Genomic DNA, 17,146 nt, shown 5'->3' on the forward strand with positions numbered 1-17,146 from the left:
TCCTCTGGCTGTCGGTATTACTCTCTGTGTGACAGCATTTTTCTCTGGGTCTCGGTATTACTCCATTGGGTGACAGTATTACTCCTCTGGGTGACAGTTTTACTGCTCAGTGTGTCGGTAGTACTCCTCTGGGTGACAATATTACTCCTCTGGGTATCGTCATTACTCCTCTGGCTGTCAGAATTACACCTCTGGGTGACAATATTACTCCTCTGGGTATCGGCATTACTCCTCTGGCTGTCAGTATTACTCCTGTGGGTGACAATATTACTCCTCTGGGTGACGGTATTACTCCTCTGGTTATCAGTATTACTCCTCTGGTTGAAAGTATTACTAATCTGGGTGTCGGTAGTAATCCTCTAGTGTCTGTATTAATCCTCAGGCTGACAGTATTACTCCTCTGGGTGTTTGTATTACTCCTCTGGATGTCGGTATTACTCCTCTGGGTGTCGGTATATCTCCTCTTGGTGACAGTATTGCTCCTCTAGATGGTGGTATTACTTCTGTGGATGTCGGCATTACTCCTCTGGGTGACGGTATCACTCCTCTGGGTGTCGGTATTGCTCCTCTGGCTGACAGTATTACTCCTCTTCGTGACGTTTGTGCTCCCCTGCTCTTCGGTATTATTCATCTGGGTGACAGTATTACTTGTCTGGAAGACCGCATCACCCCTCTGGATTTCGGTATTACGCCTCCGGGTGTCGGCATTACTCATCTCGGTGTCGGTATTGCTCCTCTGGGTGTCGTTATTGCTCCTCTGGGTGTAGGCACTATTCCTCTGCGTGACGACATTACTCATCTGGGTTTCGGTATTACTCTTCTGGTTGACATTATTGCTCCTCTGGCTGTTGGTATTGCTCCTCTGGTTGTCGGTATTACTCATCTGGGTGACAGCATTACTCCTCTGGGTATCGGTATTTCTCTTCTGGGTAAAACTATTACTCCTCTGGGTGGCGGTATTCCTCCTCTCGGTGTCGGTACTACTCCTCTAGATGTCGATATTACTCCTCCGGCTGTCGGTATTACTCGCTGGGTGACAGCATTTTCCTCTGGTATCGGTATTACTCCATTGGGTGACAATATTACTCCTCTGGGTGACAGTTTTACTGCTTAGTGTGTCGGTAGTACTCCTCTGGGTGACAATATTACTCCTCTGGGTATCGTCATTACTCCTCTGGCTGTCAGAATTACACCTCTGGGTGAAAATATTACTCCTCTGGGTATCGTCATTACTCCTCTGGCTGTCAGTATTACTCCTGTGGGTGACAATATTACTCCTCTGGGTGACGGTATTACTCCTCTGGTTATCAGTATTACTCCTCTGGTTGAAAGTATTACTAATCTGGGTGTCGGTATTAATCCTCTCGTGTCTGTATTAATCCTCAGGCTGACAGTATTACTCCTCTGGGTGTTGGTATTACTCCTCTGCATGTCGGTATCACTCATCTGGGTGTCGGTATTCTTCCACTGGGTGATTGTATTACTCATTTTGATGTCGGTATTACTGCTCTGGATGTCGGTATTACTCCTCTGGATGTCGGTATATCTCCGCTTGGTGACAGTATTGCTCCTCTAGATGGTGGTATTACTTCTGTGGATGTCGGCATTACTCCTCTGGGTGACGGTATCACTCCTCTGGGTGTCGGTATTGCTCCTCTGGCTGACAGTATTACTCCTCTTCGTGACGTTTGTGCTCCCCTGCTCTTCGGTATTATTCATCTGGGTGACAGTATTACTTGTCTGGGTGACGGCATCACCCCTCTGGATTTCGGTATTACGCTTCCGGGTGTCGGTATTACTCATCTGGGTGTCGGTATTACTCCTCTCGATGTCGGTACTACTCCTCTCCGTGTCGTTATTGCTCCTTCGTGTGTCGGTATTGCTCGTCTGGATGTCGATATTAATCCTCTGTGTGTCGGTATTACTCCTCTGGGTGTCGGTATTAATCTTCTGGGTGTCGGTTTTGGTCCTCTGGGTGAGGCTTTTACTCCTGTGGATGTCGGTATTACTCCTCTGGCTGTCGGTCTTGCTGCTCTGGGTGTCAGTATTGCTCCTCTGGATGTAGGTATTACTCGTCTTTGCGATGGCATTATTCATCTGGGTTTCGGTATTACTCCTCTGGTCGACAGTATTGCTCCTCTCGGTGTTGGTATTGCTCCTCTGGGTGTCGGGATTACTCATCTGGGTGACTGCATTACTCCTCTGGGAATCGCTATTACTCCAATGCGTGACAGCATTATTCCTCTTGCTGACGGCATTGCTCCTCTCAGTGTCGGTACTACTCTTCTGGGTGTCGGGATTACTCCTCTGGCTGTCGGTATTACTCCTCTAGGTGACAATATTACTCCTCTGGGTGACGGTATTACTCCTCTGGTTATCAGTGTTATTCCCCTGGATGACTATATTAGTCATTTGGGTGTCTGTATTAATCCTGTGGCGCCTGTATTACTCTGGGTTTTAGTATTACTCCACTGTTCGATGGTATTACTCTTCTTCGTGACGGTTTTACTCCCCTACGTTTTGGTATTACTTTTCTGGGTGACGGTATTACTCCTCCGGGTACCGGTATTACTCCTCTGGGTATCGGTATTGTTCCTATGGTGTTGGTATTGCTCTTCTGGGTGTAGGTATTACTTCTCTTGGTGACGACATTTCTCGTCTGGGTTTCGGTATTACTCCTCTGGTTGACAGTATTGCTCCTCTGGGTGTTGGTATTGCTCCTCTGGGTGACGACACTACTCATCTGGGTTTCGGTATTACTCCTCTGGTTGACAGTATTACTCCTCTGGGAGACGGTATTACTCCTCTGGGTGAAGGTATTGCTCCTCTTGGTGTCGGTACTTCTCCTCTAGATTTCGATATTACTCCTCTGGCTGTCGGTAGTACTCTCTGGGTGACGGTATTATTCCATTGGGTCTCGGTATTACTCCACTGGGTGAGAGTATTACACACCTGGATGACAGTATTAATCCTCAGTGTGTCGGTAATACTCTTCTGGGTGACAATATTACTCCTCTGGGTGTTGGGATTACTCCTCTGGCTGTCGTATTACTCGTCTGGGTGACAATATTACTCCTCTGGGTGACGGTATTATTCCTCTGGTGTCTGTATTGCTCCTCTGCGTGGCAGTATTACTCCTCTGTCTGAGGGTATTACTCCTCTGGGTGACGGCATTACTCCTCTGGATATCGGTATTACTCATCTGGGTATCGGTATTGCTACTCTGGGTGTTGGTATTGCTCCTTTGGGTGTAGGTATTACTCCTCCGGGTGACGACATTACTCATCTGGGTTTCGGTATTACTCCTCCGGTTGACAGTATTACTCCTCTGGGTGTTGGTATAGCTCCTCTGGTTGTCGGTATTACTGATCTGGGTGACGTCATTACTCATCTGGGTATCGGTATTACTCCTCTGGGTGACGGTCCTACTCCTCTGGGTGACGGTATTGCCCTCTCGATGTTGGCACTGCTCCTCTAGATGTCGATATCACTCCTCTGGCTGTCGGTTTTACTCCACTGAGTGACAGTATTACTCCTCTGGGTGACAGTATTACTCCTCTGGATGTCGGTATTACTCCTCTGGGTGTCGGTATGTCTCCTCTTGGTGACAGTATTTCTCCTCTGGATGGTGGTATTACTTCTGTGGATGTCGGCATTACTCCTCTGGGTGACGGTATCACTCCTCTGGGTATCGGTATTGCTCCTCTGGCTGACAGTATTACTCCTCTTCGTGACGTTTGTGCTCCCCTGCTCTTCGGTATTATTCATCTGGGTGACAGTATTACTTGTCTGGGTGACGGCATTACCCCTCTGGATTTCGGTATTACGCCTCCGGGTGTCGGTATTACTCATCTGGGTGTCGGTATTACTCCTCTCGATGTCGGTATTACTCCTCTCCGTGTCGTTATTGCTCCTTCGTGTGTCGGTATTGCTCCTCTGGATGTCGATATTAATCCTCTGTGTGTCGGTCTTACTCCTCTGGGTGTCGGTATTATTCTTCTGGGTGTCGGTTTTTGTCCTCTGGGTGAGGCTTTTACTCCTGTGGATGTCGGTATTACTCCTCTGGCTGTCGGTCTTGCTGCTCTGGGTGTCAGTATTGCTCCTCTGGATGTAGGTATTACTCGTCTTTGCGATGACATTATTCATCTGGGTTTCGGTATTACTCCTCTGGTCGACAGTATTGCTCCTCTGGGTGTTGGTATTGCTCCTCTGGGTGTCGGGATTACTCATCTGGGTGACGGCATTACTCCTCTTGGAATCGCTATTACTCCAATGCGTGACAGCATTATTCCTCTTGCTGACGGCATTGCTCCTCTCAGTGTCGGTACTACTTCTCTGGATGTCGGGATTACTCCTCTGGCTGTCGGTATTACTCCTGTAGGTGACAATATTACGCCTCTGGGTGACGGTATTACTCCTCTGGTTATCAGTATTGTTCCCCTGGATGACTATATTAGTCATTTGGGTGTCTGTATTAATCCTGTGACGTCTGTATTACTCTGGGTTACAGTATTACTCCACTGTTCGATGGTATTACTCTTCTTCGTGACGGTTTTACTCCCCTACGTTTCGGTATAACTTTTCTGGGTGACGGTATTACTCCTCTGGATACCGGTATTACTCCTCTGGGTATCGGTATTGTTCCTCTGGGTGTTGGTATTGCTCTTCTGGATGTAGGTATTACTTCCCTGGGTGACGACATTACTCATCTGGGTTTCGGTATTACTCCTCTGGTTGACAGTATTACTCCTCTGGGTGTTGGTATTGCTCCTCTGGGTGACGACACTACTCATCTGTGTTTCGGTATTACTCCTCTGGTTGACAGTATTACTCCTCTGGGAAACGGTATTACTTCTCTGGGTGTAGGTATTGCTCCTCTCGGTGTCAGTACTTCTCCTCTAGATTTCGATATTACTCCTCTGGCTGTCGGTAGTACTCTCTGGGTGACAGTATTATTCCTTTGGGTCCCGGTATTACTCCAATGGGTTACAGTATTACACCCCTGGATGACAGTATTAATCCTCAGTGTGTCGGTAATACTCCTCTGGGTGACAATATTACTGCTATGGGTGTTGGGATTACTCCTCTGGCTGTCGGTATTGCTCGTCTGGGTGACAATATTACTCCTCTGGGTGATGGTATTATTCCTCTGGTGTCTGTATTACTCCTCTGCTTGGCAGTATTACTCCTCTGTCTGAGGGTATTGCTCCTCTGGGTGACGGCATTACTCCTCTGGATATCGGTATTACTAATCTGGGTATCGGTATTGCTACTCTGGGTGTTGGTATAGCTCCTCTGGTTGTCGGTATTACTGATCTGGGTGACGGCATTACTCATCTTGGTATCGGTATTACTCCTCTGGGTGACGATCTTACTCCTCTGGGTGACGGTATTGCCCTCTCGATGTCGGCACTACTCCTCTAGATGTCGATATCACTCCTCTGGCTGTCGGTATTACTCCACTGGGTGACATTATTATTCCTCTGGTTCTCGGTATTACTCCACTGAGTGACAGTATTACTCCTCTGGGTGACAGTATTACTCCTCTGGGTGTCGGGATTACTCCTCTGGCTGTCGCTATTACTCCTCTGGGTGACACTATTGCTCGTCTGGGTGACTTTATCACTCCTCTGGTTATCAGTATTGCTCCTCTGGCTGACAATATTACTCATCTGGGTGTCGGTATTAATCCCCTGGTGTCTGTATTACTCCTCTGGGTGACAGTATTACTCCTCTGGGTGATGGTATTGCTCGTCTTGGTGTCGGTATTACTCTCTTGGTGCTAGTATTACTCCTACTCATCTGGTTGTCGGTAATACTCTCTGGATGCCGGTATTACGCCTCTGGGTGTGGTATTAATCCTCTGGATGTGGGTATTACTCCGCTGGGTGATGGTATTACTCCTCTGGGTGTCGGTATTACTCCACTGGCGTCTGTATTACTCATCTGGGTGACAGGATTACTCCTCTGTGTGATGGTATTACTCCTCTGTGTGACGGTATTACTCCTCTGTGTGACGGGATTACTCCTCTGGGTGACGGTATTACTCCTCTGGGTGATGGTAGTGCTCGTCTGGGTGTCGGTATTACTCTCTGGGTGCCAGTATTACTCCCACTCCTCTGGTTGTCGGTTTTATTCTCTGGACGTCGGTATGACTCTTCTGGATGGGCTATTAATCCTCTGGATGTGGGTATTCCTCGGCTGGGTGATGGTACTATTCCTCTGGGTGTCGGTATTACTCCTCTGGCGTCTGTATTATTCATCTGGGTGACAGCAGTAATCATCTGTATGATGGTATTACTCCTCTGTGTGACGGTGTTACTCCTCTGGATGATGGTATTGCTCGCCTGGTGTCGGTATTACTCTCTGGGTGCCGGTATTATTCCTACTCCTCTGGTTGTCGGTATTACTCTCTGGATGTCGATATTACTCATCTGGATGGGGTATTAATGTTCTGGATGTACTTAGTTGTTCGCCGGGTGACGGTTTTACTCCTCTTGGTGTCGGTATTACGCCTCTGGTGTCTATATTAATCCTCTGGGTGACAGTACTACTCCTCTGGGTGATGGTATTATTCCTCTAGCTGACGGTATTACTTCTCTGGGTGACGGTATTACTCAGGTTGTTGGCGGTATTACTCTCTGGGTGTCGATATTATTCCTTTCGGTGTCCGTATTGCTCCTCTGGGTGTCCGTATTGCTCCTCTAGATGTCGGTATTACACCTCTGAGTGTCGGTATTACGCCTCTGGATGTCGGTATTACTCCTCTAGCTGACGGTATTACTCCTCTGGCTGATGGTATTAACCCTCTGGATGTCGGTACTAGTCCACTGGATATCGGTATTACTCCTCTGGGTGTCGGTATTACTCCTCTGGTGTCTGTAATACTCCTCTGGCTGACAGTATTACTCCTCTGGGTGATGGTATTACTCCTCTAGCTGGTGGTATTACTCCTCTGGGTGACGGTATTACTCGTCTGGGTGAAGGTATTACTCTCTGGGTGTCGGTATTACTCCTCTTCGTGTCGGTATTGCTCCACTGGGTGTCCGTATTGCTCCTCTAGATGTCGGTATTACACCTCTGCGTGTCGGTATTACGCCTCTAGTTGACAGTATTACTCCTATGGGTGTTGGTATTGCTCATCTTGTTGTCGATATTACTCATCTGGGTGACAGCATTACTCCTCTGGGTATCGGTATTACTCCTCTGGGTGTCGGTATTGCTCGTCTGGGTGTCGTTATTGTTCCTCTGGGTGTAGGCACTATTCCTCTGCGTGGCGACATTACTCATCTGGGTTTCGATATTACTCTTCTGGTTGACATTATTGCTCCTCTGGCTGTTGGTATTGCTCCTCTGGTTGTCGGTATTACTCATCTGGGTGACAGCATTACTCCTCTGGGTATCGGTATTTCTCTTCTGGGTAAAGGTATTACTCCTCTGGGTGGCGGTATTCCTCCTCTCGGTGTCGGTACTACTCCTCTAATTGTCGATATTACTCCTCTGGCTGTCGGTATTACTCTCTGGGTGACAGCATGTTTCCTCTGGGTCTCGATATTACTCCATTGGGTGACAGTATAACTCCTCTGGGTGACAGTTTTACTGTTCAGTGCGTCGGTAGTACTCCTCTGGGTGACAATATTACTCCTCTGGTATCGTCATTACTCCTCTGGCTGTCAGAATTACACCTCTGGGTGACAATATTATTCCTCTGTGTATCGTCATTACTCCTCAGGCTGTCAGTATTACACCTGTGGGTGACAATATTACTCCTCTGGGCGACGGTATTACTCCTCTGGTTATCAGTATTACTCCTCTGGTTGAAAGTATTACTAATCTGGGTGTCGGTAGTAATCCTCTAGTGTCTGTATTATTCCTCAGGCTGACAGTATTACTCCTCTGGGTGTTGGTATTACTCCTCTGCATGTCGGTATCACTCATCTGGGTGTCGGTATTCTTCCACTGGGTGATTGTATTGCTCATTTTGATGTCGGTATTACTCCTCTGGATGTCGGTATTACTCCTCTGGGTGTCGGTATATCTCCTCTTGGTGACAGTATTGCTCCTCTAGATGGTGGTATTACTTCTGTGGATGTCGGCATTATTCCTCTGGGTGACGGTATCACTCCTCTGGGTGTCGGTATTGCTCCTCTGGCTGACAGTATTACTCCACTTCGTGACGTTTGTGCTCCCCTGCTCTTCGGTATTATTCATCTGGGTGACAGTATTACTTGTCTGGGTGACGGCATCACCCCTCTGGATTTCGGTATTACGCCTCCGGGTGTCGGTATTACTCATCTGGGTGTCGGTATTGCTCCTCTGGGTGTCGTTATTGCTCCTCTGGGTGTAGGCACTATTCCTCTGCGTGATGACGTTACTCATCTGGGTTTCGGTATTACTCTTCTGGTTGACATTATTGCCACTCTGGCTGTTGGTATTGCTCCTCTGGTTGTCGGTATTACTCATCTGGGTGACAGCATTACTCCTCTGTGTATCGGTATTTCTCTTCTGGGTAAAGGTATTACGCCTCTGGGTGTCGGTATTCCTCCTCTCGGTGTCGGTACTACTCCTCTCGATGTCGATATTACTCCTCCGGCTTTCGGTATTACTCTCTGGGTGACAGCAAATTCCTCTGGGTCTCGGTATTACTCCATTGGGTGACAATATTACCCCTCTGGGTGACAGTTTTACTGCTCAGTGTGTCGGTAGTACTCCTCTGGGTGACAATATTACTCCTCTGGTTATCGTCATTACTCCTCTGGCTGTCAGAATTGCACCTCTGGGTGACAATATTACTCCTCTGGGTATCGTCATTACTCCTCTGGCTGTCAGTATTACTCCTGCGGGTGACAATATTACTCCTCTGGGTGATGGTATTACTCCTCTGGTTATCAGTATTACTCCTCTGGTTGAAAGTATTACTAATCTGGGTGTCGGTATTAATCCTCTAGTGTCTGTATTAATCCTCAGGCTGACAGTATTACTCCTCTGGGTGTTGGTATTAATCCTCTGCATGTCGGTATCACTCATCTGGGTGTCGGTATTCTTGCACTGGGTGATTGTATTACTCATTTTGATGTCGGTATTGCTCGTCTGGATGTCGATATTAATCCTCTGTGTGTCGGTATTACTCCTCTGGGTGTCGGTATTAATCTTCTGGTGTCGGTTTTGGTCCTCTGGGTGAGGCTTTTACTCCTGTGGATGTCGGTATTAATCCTCTGGCCGTCGGTCTTGCTGCTCTGGGTGTCAGTATTGCTCCTCTGGATGTAGGTATTACTCCTCTTTGCGATGGCATTATTCATCTGGGTTTCGGTATTACTACTCTGGTCGACAGTAGTGCTCCTCTGGGTGTTGGTATTGCTCCTCTGGGTGTCGGGATTACTCATCTGGGTGACGGCCTTACTCCTCTGGGAATCGCTATTACTCCAATGCGTGACAGCATTATTCCTCTTGCTGACGGCTTTGCTCCTCTCAGTGTCGGTACTACTCTTCTGGGTGTCGGGATTACTCCTCTGGCTGTCGGTATTACTCCTCTAGGTGACAATATTACTCCTCTGGGTGACGGTATTACTCCTCTGGTTAACAGTATTATTCCCCTGGATGACTATATTAGTCATTTGGGTGTCTGTATTAATCCTGTGGCGTCTGTATTACTCTGGGTTTCAGTATTACTCCACTTTTCGATGGTATTACTCTTCTTCGTGACGGTTTTACTCCCCTACGTTTTGGTATTACTTTTATGGGTGACGGTATTACTACTCCGGGTACCGGTATTACTCCTCTGGGTATCGGTATTGTTCCTATGGGTGTTGGTATTGCTCTTCTGGGTGTAGGTATTACTTCTCTTAGTGACGACATTACTCATCTGGGTTTCGGTATTACTCCTCTGGTTGACAGTATTACTCCTCTGGGTGTTGGTATTGCTCCTCTGGGTGACGACACTACTCATCTGGGTTTCGGTATTACTCCTCTGGTTGACAGTATTACTCCTCTGGGAGACGGTATTACTCCTCTGGGTGAAGGTATTGCTCCTCTCGGTGTCGGTACTTCTCCTCTAGATTTCGATATTACTCCTCTGGCTGTCGGTAGTACTCTCTGGGTGACGGTATGATTCCTTAGGGTCTCGGTATTACTCCACTGGGTGACAGTATTACACCCCTGGATGACAGTATTAATCCTCAGTGTGTCGGTAATACTCCTCAGGGTGACAATGTTACTCCTCTGGGTGTTGGGATTACTCCTCTGGCTGTCGTATTACTCCTCTGTGTGAGGGTATTACTCCTCTGGGTGACGGCATTACTCCTCTGGATATCGGTATTACTCATCTGGGTATCGGTATTGCTACTCTGGGTGTTGGTGTTGCTCCTTTGGGTGTAGGTATTACTCCTCCGGGTGACGACATTACTCATCTGGGTATCGGTATTACTCCTCTGGGTGACGGTCTTACTCCTCTGGGTGACGGTATTGCCCTCTCGATGTTGGCACTAATCCTCTCGATGTCGATATCACTCCTCTGGCTGTCGGTATTACTCCACTGAGTGACAGTATTACTCCTCTGGGTGACAGTATTACTCCTCTGGGTGTCGGTATTTCTCCTCTTGGTGACAGTATTTCTCCTCTGGATGGTGGTATTACTTCTGTGGATGTCGGCATTACTCCTCTGGGTGACGGTATCACTCCTCTGGGTATCGGTATTGCTCCTCTGGCTGACAGTATTACTCCTCTTCGTGACGTTTGTGCTCCCCTGCTCTTCGGTATTATTCATCTGGGTGACAGTATTACTTGTCTGGAAGACGGCATCACCCCTCTGGATTTCGGTATTACGCCTCCGGGTGTCGGTTTTACTCATCTGGGTGTCGGTATTACTCCTCTCGATGTCGGTATTACTCCTCTCCGTGCCGTTGTTGCTCCTTCGTGTGTCGGTATTGCTCCTCTGGATGTCGATATTAATCCTCTGTGTGTCGGTATTACTCCTCTGGGTGTCGGTATTAATCTTCTGCGTGTCGGTTTTGGTCCTCTGGGTGAGGCTTTTACTCCTGTGGATGTCGGTATTACTCCTCTGGCTGTCGGTCTTGCTGCTCTGGGTGTCAGTATTGCTCCTCTGGATGTAGGTATTACTCGTCTTTGCGATGGCATTATTCATCTGGGTTTCGGTATTACTCCTCTGGTCGACAGTATTGCTCCTCTGGGTGTTGGTATTGCTCCTCTGGGTGTCGGGATTACTCATCTGGGTGACGGCATTACTCCTCTGGGAATCGCTATTACTCCAATGCGTGACAGCATTATTCCTCTTGCTGACGGCATTGCTCCTCTCAGTGTCGGAACTACTCCTCTGGGTGTCGGGATTACTCCTCTGGCTGTCGGTATTACTCCTCTAGGTGACAATATTACTCATCTGGGTGACGGTATTACTCCTCTGGTTATCAGTAGTGTTCCCCTGGATGACTATATTAGTCATTTGGGTGTCTGTATTAATCCTGTGGCGTCTGTATTACTCTGGGTTACAGTATTACTCCACTGTTCGATGGTATTACTCTTCTTCGTGACGGTTTTACTCCCCTACGTTTCGGTATAACTTTTCTGGGTGACGGTATTACTCCTCTGGATACCGGTATTACTCCTCTGGGTATCGGTATTGTTCCTCTGGGTGTTGGTATTGCTCTTCTGGGTGTAGGTATTACTTCCCTGGGTGACGACATTACTCATCTGGGTTTCGGTATGACTCCTCTGGTTGACAGTATTACTCCTCTGGGTGTTGGTATTGCTCCTGTGGGTGACGACAATACTCATCTGGGTTTCGGTATTACTCCACTGGTTGACAGTATTGCTCCTCTGGGAGACGGTATTACTTCTCTGGATGAAGGTATTGCTCCTCTCGGTGTCAGTACTTCTCCTCTAGATTTCGATATTACTCCTCTGGCTGTCGGTAGACCTCTCGGGGTGACAGTATTATTCCTTTGGGTCTCGGTATTACTCCACTGGGTGACAGTATTGCACCCCTGGATGACAGTATTAATCCTCAGTGTGTCGGTAATACTCCTCTGGGTGACAATATTACTCCTATGGGTGCTGGGATTACTCCTCTGGCTGTCGGTATTACTCGTCTGGGTGACAATATTACTCCTCTGGGTCTCGGTATTACTCCACTGAGTGACAGTATTACTCCTCTGGGTGACAGTATTACTCCTCTGGGTGTCGCGATTACTCCTCTGGCTGTCGCTATTACTCCTCTGGGTGACAATATTGCTCGTCTGGGTGACTTTATCACTCCTCTGGTTATCAGTATTGCTCCTCTGGCTGACAATATTACTCATCTGGGTGTCGGTATTAACCCTCTGGTGTCTGTATTACTCCTCTGGGTGACAGTATTACTCCTCTCCGTGATGGTATTGCTCGTCTGGGTGTCGGTATTATTCCCTTGGTGCTAGTATTACTCCTACTCATCTGGTTGTCGGTAATACTCTCTGGATGCCGGTATTACGCCTCTGGGTGGGGTATTAATCCTCTGGATGTCGGTATTACTCCGCTGGGTGATGGTATTACTCCTCTGGGTGTCGGTATTACTCCACTGGCGTCTGTATTACTCATCTGGGTGACAGGATTACTCCTCTGTGTGATGGTATTACTCCTCTGTGTGACGGTATTACTCCTCTGTGTGACGGGATTACTCCTCTGGGTGACGGTATTACTCCTCTGGGTGATGGTATTGCTCGTCTGGGTGTCGGTATTACTCTCTGGGTGCCAGTATTACTCCCACTCCTCTGGTTGTCGGTTTTATTCTCTGGATGACGGTATGACTATTCTGGATGGGGTATTAATCCTCTGGATGTGGGTATTCCTCCGCTGGGTGATGGTACTATTCCTCTGGGTGTCGGTATTACTCCTCTGGCGCCTGTATTACTCATCTGGGTGACAGCAGTAATCATCTGTATGATGGTATTACTCCTCTGTGTGACGGTGTTACTCCTCTGGATGATGGTATTGCTCGCCTGGTGTCGGTATTACTCTCTGGGTGCCGGTATTATTCCTACTCCTCTGGTTGTCGGTATTACTCTCTGGATGTCGATATTACTCATCTGGATGGGGTATTAATGTTCTGGATGTAGTTATTTGTCCGCCGGGTGACGGTATTACTCCTCTGTGTGTCGGTATTACGCCTCTGGTGTCTATGTTAATCCTCTGGGTGACAGTATTACTCCTCTGGGTGATGGTATTACTCCTCTAGCTGACGGTATTACTTCTCTGGGTGACGGTATTACTCAGCTGGGTGGCGGTATTACTCTCTGGGTGTCGATATTACTCCTTTCGGTGTCCGTATTGCTCCTCTGGGTGTCCGTATTGCTCCTCTAGATGTCGGTATTACACCTCTGAGTGTCGGTATTACGCCTCTGGATGTCGGTATTACTCCTCTAGCTGACGGTATTACTCGTCTGGCTGATGGTATTAACCCTCTGGATGTCGGTACTAGTCCACTGGATATCGGTATTTCTCCTCTGGGTGACGGTATTACTCCTGTGGGTGAAGATATTACTACTCGGAGTGATGCTATTACTCCGCTTGCTAGCGGTATTATTCCTCTGGTTTGTTATTTCTCGTCTGGGTATCGGTATTACTCCTTTGGATATCGGTATTACTCATCTGGGTATCGGTATTGCTACTCTGGGTGTTGGTATTGCTCCTTTGGGTGTAGGTATTACTCCTCCGGGTGACGACATTACTCATCTGGGTTTCGGTATTACTCCTCTGGTTGACAGTATTACTCCTCTGGGTGTTGGTATAGCTCCTCTGGTTGTCGGTATTACTGATCTGGGCGACGTCATTACTCCTCTGGGTATCAGTATCACTCCTCTGGGTGACGGTCTTACTCCTCTGGGTGACGGTATTGTCCTCCATTTCTGCACTACTCCTCTAGATGTCGATATGACTCCTCTGGCTCTCGGTATTACTCCACTGGGTGACAGTATTATTCCTCTGGGTCTCGGTATTACTCCACTGAGTGACAGTATTACTCCTCTGGGTGACAGTATTACTCCTCTGGGTGTCGGTATTACTCCTCTGGCTGCCGGTATTACTCCTCTGGGTGACAATATTGCTCGTCTGCATGGCTTTATTACTCCTCTGGTTATCAGTATTACTCCTCTGGCACACAATATTACTCATCTGGGTGTCGGTATTAATCCTCTGGTGTCTGTATTAATCCTCTGGGTGACAGTATCACTCCTCTGGGTGATGGTATTGCTCGTCTGGGTGTCGGTATTACACTCTGGGTGCCAGTATTACTCTTACTCCTCTGGTTGTCGGTAATACTCTCTGGATGGCGATATTACGCCTCTGGATGGGGTATTGATCCTCTGGATGTGGGTATTACTCCACTGGGTGATGGTATTACTCCTCTGGGTGTCGGTATTATTCTACTGGCGTCTGTACTACTCATCTGGGTGACAGGATTACTCCTCTGTGTGATGGCATTACTCCTCTGTGTGACGGTATTAATCCTCTGTGTGATGGGATTACTCCTCTGGGTGATGGTATTACTCCTCTGGGTGATGGTATTGCTCGTCTGGGTGTGGGTATTACTCTCTGGGTGCCAGTATCACTCCCACTCCTCTGGTTGTCGGTATTATTCTCTGGATGTCGGTATGACTCATCTGGATGGGGTATTAATCCTCTGGATGTGGGTATTCCTCCGCTGGGTGATGGTACTATTCCTCTGGGTGTCGGTATTACTCCTCTGGCGTCTGTATTACTCATCTGGGTGACAGCATTAATTATCTGTATGATGGTATTACTCCTCTGTGTGACGGTGTTACTCCGCTGCGTGATGGTATTGCTCGCCTGGGTGTCGGTTTTACTCTCTGGGTGCCGGTTGTATTCCTGCTCCTCTGGTTGTCGGTATTACTCTCTGGATGTCGATATTACTCCTCTGGATGGGGTATTAATGTTCTGGATGTAGTTATTACTCCGCCGGATGACGGCATTACTCCTCTGGGTGTCGGTATTACGCCTCTGGTGTCTATATTAATCCTCTGGGTGACAGTATTACTCCTCTGGGTGATGGTATTACTCCTCTAGCTGACGGTATTACTTCTCTGGGTGACGATATTACTCGGCTGGGTGCCGGTATTACTCTCTGGGTGTCGATATTACTCCTTTCGGTGTCGGTATTGCTCCTCTGGGTGTCCGTATTGCTCCTCTAGATGTCGGTATTACACCTCTGAGTGTCGGTATTACGCCTCTGGATGTCGGTATTACTCCTCTAGCTGACGGTATTACTCCTCTGGCTGATGGAATTAATCCTCTGGGTGTCGGTATTAGTCCACTGAATATCGGTATTTCTCCTCTGGGTGACGGTATTACTCATGTGGATGTAGATATTACTACTCGGAGTGATGCTATTACTCCGCTGGGTAGCGGTATTATTCCTCTGGTTTGTTATTACTCGTCTGGGTATCGGTATTACTCCTCTAGGTGTCCGCATTACTCCTTTGGGTTTCGGTATTACTCCTCTGGTTGACATTATTGCTCCTCTGGCTGTTGGTATTGCTCCTCCGGCTTCGGTATTACTCTCTGGGTGACAGCATTTTTCCTCTGGGTCTCGGTATTATTCCACTGGGTGACAGTATTACTCCTCTGGGTGACAGTTTTACTGCTCAGTGTGTCGGTAGTACACCTCTGGGTGACAATATTACTCCTCTGGGTATCGTCATTACTCCTCTGGCTATCAGTATTACTCCGATGGGTGACACTATTACTCCTCTGGGTGACGGTATTACTCCTCTGGTTATCAGTATTACTCCTCTGGTTGAAAATATTACTAATCTGGGTGTCGGTATTATTCCTCTAGTGTCTGTATTAATCCTCAGGCTGAAAGTATTAATCCTCTGGGTGTTGGTATTACTGTTCTGCATGTCGGTATCACTCATCTGGGTGTCGGTATTCTTCCACTGGGTGATGGTATTACTCATTTTGATGTCGGTATTACTCCTCTGGATGTCGGTATTACTCCTCTGGGTGTCGGTATTTCTCCTCTTGGTGATAGTATTGCACCTCTGGATGGTGGTATTACTTCTGTGGATGTCGATATTACTCCTCTGGGTGACGGTATCACTCCTCTGGATGTCGGTATTACTCCTCTGGGTGTCGGTATTTCTCCTCTTGGTGATAGTATTGCACCTCTGGATGGTGGTATTACTTCTGTGGATGTCGGTATTACTCCTCTGGGTGACGGTATCACTCCTCTGGATGTCGGTATTCTTCCAATAGGTGATGGTATTACTCATTTTGATGTCGGAATTACTCCTCTGGGTGTCGGTATTTCGCCTCTTGGTGACAGTATTGCTCCTCTGGATGGTGGTATTACTTCTGTGGATGTCGGTATTGCTCCTCTGGGTGACGGTATTACTCCTCTTCGTGACGTTTTTGCTCCCCTGCTCTTCGGTATTATTCCGCTGGGTGACAGTATTACTTCTCTGGGTGACGGCATCACCCCTCTGGATTTCGGTATAACGCCTCCGGGTGTCGGTATTACTCATCTGGGTGTCGGTATTACTCCACTCGATGTCGGTATTACTCCTCTCCGTGTCGTTATTGCTCCTCCGTGTGTCGGTATTGCTCCTCTGGATGTCGATAGTAATCCTCTGTGTGTCGGTATTACTCCTCTGGGTGTCGGTATTAATCTTCTGGGTGTCGATTTTGGTCCTCTGGGTGAGGGCTTTACTCCTGTGGATGTCGGTATTACTCCTCTGGCTGTCGGTATTGCTCCTCTGGGTGTCAGTATTGCTCCTCTGGATGTAGTATTACTCCTCTGTGCAATGGCATTATTCATCTGGATTTCGGTATTACTCCTCTGGTCGACAGTATTACTCCTCTGGGTGTTGGTATTGCTTCTCTGGGTGTCGAGATTACTCATCTGGGTGATGGCATTACTCCTCTGGGAATCGCTGTTACTCCAATGCGTGACAGCATTTTTCCTCTTACTGACGGCATTGCTCCTCTCAGTGTCGGTACTACTCCTCTGGGTGTCGGGATTACTCCTCTGGCTGTCGGTATTACTCCTCTAGGTGACAGTATTACTCCTCTGGGTGACGGTATTACTCCTCTGGTTATCAGTATTATTCCCCTGGCTGACTATATTACTCATTTGGGTGTC

General features: G+C 47.8%; 1 protein-coding gene across 1 annotated transcript; it reads right to left on the minus strand.

Annotated features, from left to right (window-relative positions):
- Nucleotides 1-8,064: 8,064 nt before the first annotated feature.
- On the minus strand, nt 8,065-16,529 carry LOC139269194 (dentin sialophosphoprotein-like). The gene is made up of 4 exons (XM_070888286.1): nt 15,813-16,529; nt 10,445-11,371; nt 9,191-9,530; nt 8,065-8,609 (listed from the first exon to the last, which is right to left on the minus strand). Exons 1-4 carry the CDS (start codon nt 16,527-16,529, stop codon nt 8,065-8,067), a joined length of 2,529 nt encoding a protein of 842 aa, XP_070744387.1.
- Between the last annotated feature and the right edge of the window lie 617 nt (nt 16,530-17,146).

This window comes from Pristiophorus japonicus, chromosome 8 (assembly GCF_044704955.1).
Source record: "Pristiophorus japonicus isolate sPriJap1 chromosome 8, sPriJap1.hap1, whole genome shotgun sequence".
NCBI lineage: Eukaryota > Metazoa > Chordata > Chondrichthyes > Pristiophoridae > Pristiophorus > Pristiophorus japonicus.